Source organism: Melanerpes formicivorus, unplaced genomic scaffold, assembly GCF_026170545.1.
Source record: "Melanerpes formicivorus ecotype bairdi unplaced genomic scaffold, bMelFor1.0.p_v2 SCAF_269, whole genome shotgun sequence".
NCBI lineage: Eukaryota > Metazoa > Chordata > Aves > Piciformes > Picidae > Melanerpes > Melanerpes formicivorus.
This window is the reverse complement of record NW_027142621.1, coordinates 159,658-166,731: the sequence shown is the minus strand read 5'-3', so window position 1 is coordinate 166,731 and position 7,074 is coordinate 159,658. Positions and strand designations below refer to the sequence as shown.

At 64.2% G+C, this 7,074-nt stretch overlaps 1 protein-coding gene across 3 annotated transcripts; it reads right to left on the bottom strand.

The window, feature by feature from the left end:
• Positions 1-327: 327 nt before the first annotated feature.
• LOC137458672 (class II histocompatibility antigen, B-L beta chain-like) lies at positions 328-3,766 on the bottom strand. 3 transcript variants are annotated; one of them, XM_068170022.1, is made up of 5 exons: positions 3,610-3,766; positions 3,027-3,296; positions 1,762-2,043; positions 1,476-1,582; positions 328-565 (listed from the first exon to the last, which is right to left on the bottom strand). In XM_068170022.1, the coding sequence occupies exons 1-5, from the start codon at positions 3,692-3,694 to the stop codon at positions 557-559; spliced, it is 753 nt and encodes a 250-aa protein (XP_068026123.1). In that variant the 5' UTR covers positions 3,695-3,766; the 3' UTR covers positions 328-556. The 3 variants fall into 3 exon arrangements, with proteins under 3 accessions (XP_068026123.1, XP_068026124.1, XP_068026126.1); XM_068170023.1 differs by having other exon boundaries at positions 3,027-3,293; XM_068170025.1 differs by having other exon boundaries at positions 3,027-3,161.
• Between the last annotated feature and the right edge of the window lie 3,308 nt (positions 3,767-7,074).

The window sequence follows — 7,074 nt, the reverse complement described above, 5'->3', positions numbered from 1 at the left end:
AGGTTGGACATGGGAAGAAACTTCTCCCCTGCAGGGTTCTCAAGCACTGCCAGAGGCTCCCCAGGGAGGGGTTGAATCTCCATCCCTGGAGGGGTTTAAGAGCCACAGAGGTGTGGTGCTGAGGGCCACGGCTGAGCAGCAGCCCCGGCAGAGGCAGAGGATGCTTGGACTGGCTGAGACCTGGAGGGGCTCAAACAAGCTGCAGACACAGTGCTGAGGCCATGGCTGAGTGGCCATGGGGGGTGCTGGCTGGAGGCTTGGCCTGGATGGTCCCAGAGGCCTTTCCCAAGGGATCCATTCCATGGCTCCATGATTCCAAGGCAAGGCTGAAGAAGCCATCCTGGGAGACTTTATTGGGCAGAGCTGCAGCAGCCCAGGGCCAGCGTGGCAGAGCCCTGGGAATCTGGGGTGGCTAAGCTGGGCTGGGGCAGAGGGCCTGAGCCCAGGGGGCAGCGTGGGGCTGTGGGGCTGCGGCACAGGGCGGTGCCAGGTGCAGGGGAGGCTGCGGGCAGGGCCTGGAGGGTGGCTGAGCAGGGGAGCAGGGGCAGGAGGTGCTTCAGGAGCCCTGTGGGGAGAGAAGGATCCCAGAGTCACAGAGTGGTTGGGGGCAGGGGGTACCTCTAGGGAGCATTGAGTCCAACCCCCTGCTGGAGCAGGAGTACATACAGCCCACCCCCCAGGGGCACCCAGAGTCCATCCCCCAGGGACACCCAGAGCCCATCCCCCAGGGACACCCAAAGCCCACCTCCCAGGACGCCCAGAGTCCATCCCCCAGGGACACCCAGAGCCCATCCCCCAGGGGCACCCAGAGCCCATCCCCAGGAGCACCCATAGCCCATCCCCCAGGGACACCCAAGGCCCACCCCCCAGGGGCACCCAGGGCCCACCCCCAAGGGACACCCAGAGCCCAAACGCCAGGGACACCCAGAGCCCACCACCAGGGACACGCAGAGCCCATCCCCCAGGGACACCCATAGCCCCTCCCCCAGGGATACCCAGAGCGCACCTCCCAGGAGCACCCAGAGTACATCCCCCAGGGACACCCAAGGCCCACCCCCAGGGGCACCCAGGGCTGACCCCCAGGGGCACCCAGAGCCCATCCCCCAGGGGCACCCAGAGCCCATCCCCCAGGGACACCCAGAGCCCACCCCCAGGGGCACCCAGAGCCCAAACGCCAGGGGCACCCAGAGCCCACCCTCAGGGGCACCCAGAGCCCAAACGCCAGGGGCACCCAGAGCCCATCCCCCAGGGGCACCCCGAGCCTAAACGCCAGGGGCACCCAGAGCCCACCCCCAGGGGCAACCAGAGCCCATCTCCCAGGGGCACCCAGAGCCCACCCCCCAGGGACACCCAGAGCCCATCCCCCAGGGGCACAATGGCCAGGGGGGAGTTGGAAAGCTTGCAGAGCTGGAGCCTCCAGCAGCTCCCTGGGCAGAGAGAGGTCCCCAGCCGCTGTCCCCCACCCCCCAGCTCACCTTGCTGTGCAGGTGGAGGCCGAGCCCCAGGCCCAGGAAGAGGAGTCCCAGCACCAAGCCCCCCACCCCTGTCAGCATCTTGCTGCGGCTGGGGTCCGTCGGCAGCTCTGTGGGGAGAAGAGTGGGGAGGGGGCTGAGGGCTGAAGTCAAGGCAGAACCCATCCACCACCCTCCCCCTCCAGCCCCACAGCTCCCAAGCTTCCCCAGCAGGACTCGATGGGAGATGGGGGCCCCACCAGCACCTTGTGCCCCCCCAGGCTGCCCCGGGGCCGGGGCAGGGCCTTACCCCAGCGCTGGGCGATGGGGCGCTGCAGGCTGCTGTGCTCCACCTGGCACAGGTAGGTGTCCCCGCGCTGCGGGCTGGTTTCCAGCATCACCAGCACCTGGTAGGTCCAGTCCCCGTTCTGCAGCACCTCCGTGGACACCACGCTCTCCGTCTCCTCCTGCCCGTTCCTGAACCACTTCACCTCCACCTCCGCGGGGTAGAAATCCATCACGGCGCAAACCAGCCTGGTGCTCTGGGGCAGGGAGCTCGACTGCACGAAGTGGATCTGCACCTGGGGTGGCACTGGGGCAGAGCCAGAGACAGCTGGGAAGGGGCTGGCACAGCCCAGGCAGGGGCCACCCTGCCCCTGCTCTGACCCTCGTTTGACTCTGGGGTCCCCAAGCAGCGCAGGACATGCCCAAGGACTTGCCAAGCCCTCTCTGCACCTGGCACAGCCACACTCTGCCCTCCTGCCAGCCTGGGGCATCTCCTTCGTGCTCAGCCAGAGCCAAGGGCTGGGGGGCAAGAGGCTGGGGCCAGGCTTTTCTCCCTGCTGCCAGCCACAGGACACAGGGCCCTGGGCACAAAGTTGCCACCCAGGAGCTTCCCTCACAAGAACCTTCTTGGCTTGGAGGGTTCTGAGCCCTGGAACAGGCTGCTCAGAGAGGTTGTGGAGTCTCCTCCTGTGGAGAGCTTCCAACCCCCCCTGGCCTTTGTGCTCCTGGGCAAGCTGCTGGGGGTGCCCTGCTGGAGCAGGGGGCTTGGCAGGGTGAGCTCCAGAGCTCCCTTCCCACCCCTACCGTGCAGGGATTCCATGGCACCAGCCCTGGGTGGGGGTCGTTGCAGTGCTGCCTGCTGGCAGGAACCTCTCCAGAGGGCTATGTTGTGGGGCACTATCCTGCTGGCTCAGCTCCAGCAGACTCCAGGCTCAGCTCACTTCTGCCCTGGGAACTGCTGACAGCCCTGGGCGTGGGGGGAAGCTTCTCTCGGAAACCCCCTGGCAGCCTTCCCACCCATTTCCCCTCTCTGTTCTCCTCCCCCCTCCCCCCTCCCACTCTCAGGAAGGCAAAGAGGGACCCCTGCACGGGGCTGGGCTGGGGTTGAGCCAGGCGGGGACCACCTCAGTGATGGGGGATGGGCACGAGGCACCAGCAGCCCTGAGGCTCCCATCCGGATCCCCAGAGGTCCCTTCCCACCCTGAGCCACGCTGGGGTTGGGGCATGTGGGGAGTGCCAGGGGCTTGGCTGGTGCCCATTGCCCAGGGAAAGGCTCTGCCACTCTCTCACCTCTCCTCTCCACCGTGAATGGCGTTGCCACCTCGTAGTTGTGCCGGCAGTAGGTGTCCACCTCAGCCCTTTTCTGCTCCAGTGTCTCCGGTTGGCTGTTCAAGTACTGGGCTTGGGGCTCACCCAGGGGGGTGTCTGCCACAAAGATCCCCAGATCGCTGTCGAAGTGAGCAAACTGCTCCCGGTTGTGGATGCCCTTGAGCACAAACCTGACCCTCTCGGTGCCGTTGAGGAACTGGCACTCAAACTTCAACATCTCCAGGAAAACTCCTGGTGGGGCAGGGGCCAAGTCAAGGGAGGGCAGCGAGGAGGCACCATGGAGCCCCCTCCCCATCGCCACTCCCCTCCCAGCCTCCCCCAGGGCCACGCAGCTGCCACAGCACTGCAGGGGGGATCCTGACCCCGAGAGGACTCCGTGCCTCAGCCTGGGCACTGGGCACAGCCAGGGAGGAGCCAGGGGAGGCCAGGGCAGGAGGGATTGGCACCCAGCAGTGGGGGCAGGAGGGGACAGCAGACCCCCAGCACCTCCCAGGGCACCACCCAAGCCCAGCAGCCCCTCCCCGTGCCCCAGCTCTGAGCCCACCTGAGAGCTTCTCAGCTCCAGCCGGGTGGGCTCCCAGCACCACCAGTGCCACCAGCACAGCTCCCAGCACAGCACCAGGCTCCATGGCTGTCGCAGCAGAGGCTGCCGTGGGGCTGGGACCCCCTGAGCAAGCTGAGCTCTCGCCCCAGCCCCACCCAGTGCGGGCACCGGGAGCCCCAGCAGGGCGCAGTGAGGAGCGGCGCTGGGCAGCGTCAGCAGTCACCAGGCAGAGCCCAGCCCCGCAGGGCTCCCAGCGCCACTTGGCTCCTGCCTGCAGCACTGTCCCCAGCGAGGGGCTGCTGGCCCCGGCCAGCTCTGGGGCTCTTTCACCTTGGCAGCGCCCAGCTGCCCCCTGCCCACAGCCCTCTGCAGGGCCGTGCCCGGCCCGAGGGCATCGCTGCCCCTTGGCACCCCGGCTGGGCGTCTGTCCGTCCGTCTGCTCTGCAGGGTGCCCTGGGCTGCTGCTCTGCCTGGGCACAGCCGAGTCAGCAGCAGGGCTGCCTCCCATTGGCCGGGCACTGGGTGGCACTGGGTCCCCAGATCCACCCCCAGCCCTCAGCCGGTGCTGCTGGCACTGCTGGATGCGGGGGCAGGGGGAGGTGGCTCATGGGGCAGTGGGGGCAGAGCTGGGGCTGGGGTGGCCTGGAGCCATGGGTGGGGGTGCTGGGGCAGGCTTGGGGCAGTGCCTCAGTGTCCTTCCCGGAGTAAGTAGCCCAGAGCTGAACACAGCACTCGAGGTGTGGCCTCCCCAGTGCTGGGCACAGGGGTTGGTCACCTCCTGGCCCTGCTGCCCACCCTGCCAGGATGCCATTGGCCTTCTGGGCCACCTGGGCGCTGCTGCCTCATGGTCAGCGACTGCCAACCAACACCCCCAGGGCCCCTCTCCGAGTCGCAGTTTTCCAACCACACATCCCCAGGTCTGCAGCTGCCCTGTGCCTCACAGGCCCTGAGGTGGCGCTGTTGCAGTGCTCAGAAAGCAAGGAAAGGGCAAATCCCCCCCGGCAGAACTCTTTCCATCCTTAAACCATTTGCCAGGAGCCAGCTGCCTTGGAGAGCTCTCAAGGGCCACCAAAGCCATCCCCCTGCCCGCTCAGGTCAGGTTTGCTACACCTTGTTTGAGGCAAGAGAAGGTCCTGGAGGGTGGAGGTTGTCCTGCACTGGGGTCACAGCAACCCCCTGGTGAGCTACAGGCTTGGAGGACTGTTTCAGCAGGGATCTCAAGGGATCAGCAGGGATCTCAAGGGATCACCAGGCTCCTGGTTTCAGCAGGGATCTCAAGGGATCAGCAGGGATCTCAAGGGATCACCAGGCTCCTGGTGTCAGCAGGGATCTCAAGGGATCACCAAGCTCCTGGTTTCAGTAGGGATTTCAAGGGATCATGAGGGATCTCAAGGGATCACCAGGCTCACTGTTGCAGGAGGAATCTCCCTCCAGGCTGGGACAAGGCTGCCCAGGGCAGGGGTGGAGAGAAGCCCCCAGAGCTCAGGTTGCCCAACTCAGAGCACACCCCCAGGCCTCAGGGACTCCAACCCAAAGCTCATCTCCCAACCATCTCCTTTTGGGGGCCGTGGTCAGCACCCTGCATCTCACCCCCACTGACTGGGACCTGCCTCTACCCCCCACTGCTGCTCTGTGCTGGCAGCAGGATGTGGCACCTCCGCCCCAAGGCCACTGACCACTAGGGAAGTGTCTCCACAGCCAGTGACAGGCAGCCCAGAGACACCTGCACAGCACAGAGGGGGCCAAGGCACTGCTGGTGGCTTCTCCACCACCTGCTGACTGCCCCTTGCCCACAGGCACCTGCAGCCCACCAGCAGCTCCCAGCAGATTCATCTGGGGACAGACAAAAGCAGTTCTGGGCTCAACATCTGCAGCCTGGGAGCAGATTTTAAACCACAGCCACGGCTTGGAAGGAGCTGGGGAACAACAGCAGCAGTGGCTGGGACCTGAGGGTCCCTGGTGGCTTCTCCTCCCTCCTCTTCTCAGTGCAGGTGGTGAGAGGAGATGGTCCAGGCAGCAGGAGCAGCTCCTGGACAAGCTTGGTGCTCCTGCAAGGCTGCAGCTGGGGACTCTCAGGGCCCCACCCAGCTCTGATCTCCACCCCCAGAGGATCCCTGATCTTGGGGTCCCCAATGCAGAGCAGCCCCCAGGACCCTCGAGTCCCCAGTGCACAGCAGAGCCCCAGTTCCTCCCAGCCCCCCCAGGGAGAAAGCAGCTGGCAAGCAGCACACAGCAGAGCCCAGCTGAGGCCATTCCTGCAGGGGCTCCTGTTGCACAGCAGCAGCTCCAGCAGCCCCACACCACCCTGAGTGTCTCTGCTGGTCCCAGCCCAGCTTGTGGCCCCTCAGGCTCACAGCTGGGTGGCTTCTCTGTGGCAGATCCACCCCAGCGTGGGGCTGCAGTTCTCAGAGCCGATGCTGTCCCCCCACAGCGCTGCTCAGCTTCTGCCTTCAAGCCCAGGGCTCAGCTGGAAGCTGGGGGCACCCTAGAGGCTCTCTGGTGGCTCTCTAGAGGCTCTGTAGAGGCTCCATAGGGCTCTACTGGGCTATAGAGAGGCTCCTTAGGGCTCTGTAGAGGCTCCATAGGGCTCCACTGGGCTATAGAGAGGATCCTTAGGGCTCTATAAGGCTCCGTAGGGCTCTATAGAGGCTCTGTAGGGCACTATAGAGGCTGCATAGAGACTCCATAGGGGTCTATAGAATCTGTATAGAGGCTCCTTAGGGCACTAGAGAGGCTGCATTGGGCTCTATAGAAGGTCCTTAGGGCACTAGAGAGGCTGCATTGGGCTCTATAGAAGCTCCTTAGGGCACTAGAGAGGCTGCATTGGGCTCTATAGAAGCTCCTTAGGGCACTATAGAGGCTACATTGGGCTCTATAGAAGCTCCTTAGGGGTCTACAGAATCTGCATAGAGGTTCCTTAGGGCACTATAGAGGCTGCATTGGCCTCTATAGAGGTTCTATAGAGGCTCCTCAGGGGTCTATAGAAGCTGTATAGAGGCTCCTTAGGGCTCTATCCAGGCTCTACAGAGGCTCTTTAGGGCACTATAGAGGCTCCACAGGGCTACTTAGGTTCTGTAGAAGCTCCATAGGGCTCCACAGTGCTCTAGAGAGGCTCCTTAGGGCTCTACAGAGGCTCTAAAGTGGCTCCTTAGGGATCTATAGAGGTTCTGTAGGGCTCTTTAGGGCACAGGAGAGGCTCCATAGGGCTACACAGGGCTCTAGAGTGGCTTCTTAGGGCTCTATAGAGGCTCCATTGGGCTCCATGGGGCAATATAGAGGCTCCATAGGACTCTATAGAGGCTCATAAGGGCTCTATGGTGGATTTATAGAGGCTCCATAGGGCTCCATAGGGCTCCATAGAGGCTGCATGGGGCTCTATAGAGGCTCCATAGGATGATACAGAGGCTCCATGGGGCTCTATAGAAGCTCCTTAGAGCACTATAGAGGCTGCATTGTGCTCTCTAG

Coding starts and splice junctions, on each gene's coding strand:
- LOC137458672 (XM_068170022.1), bottom strand. CDS start 3,694: ATGGAGCCTGGTGCTGTGCTGGGAGCTGTGCTGGTGGCACTGGTGGTG. Junction 3,297..3,609: donor TGGAGCTGAGAAGCTCTCAG/GTGGGCTCAGAG, acceptor CTGCCCCACCAG/GAGTTTTCCTGGAGATGTTG. Junction 1,583..1,761: donor CCCCATCGCCCAGCGCTGGG/GTAAGGCCCTGC, acceptor TTCTCCCCACAG/AGCTGCCGACGGACCCCAGC.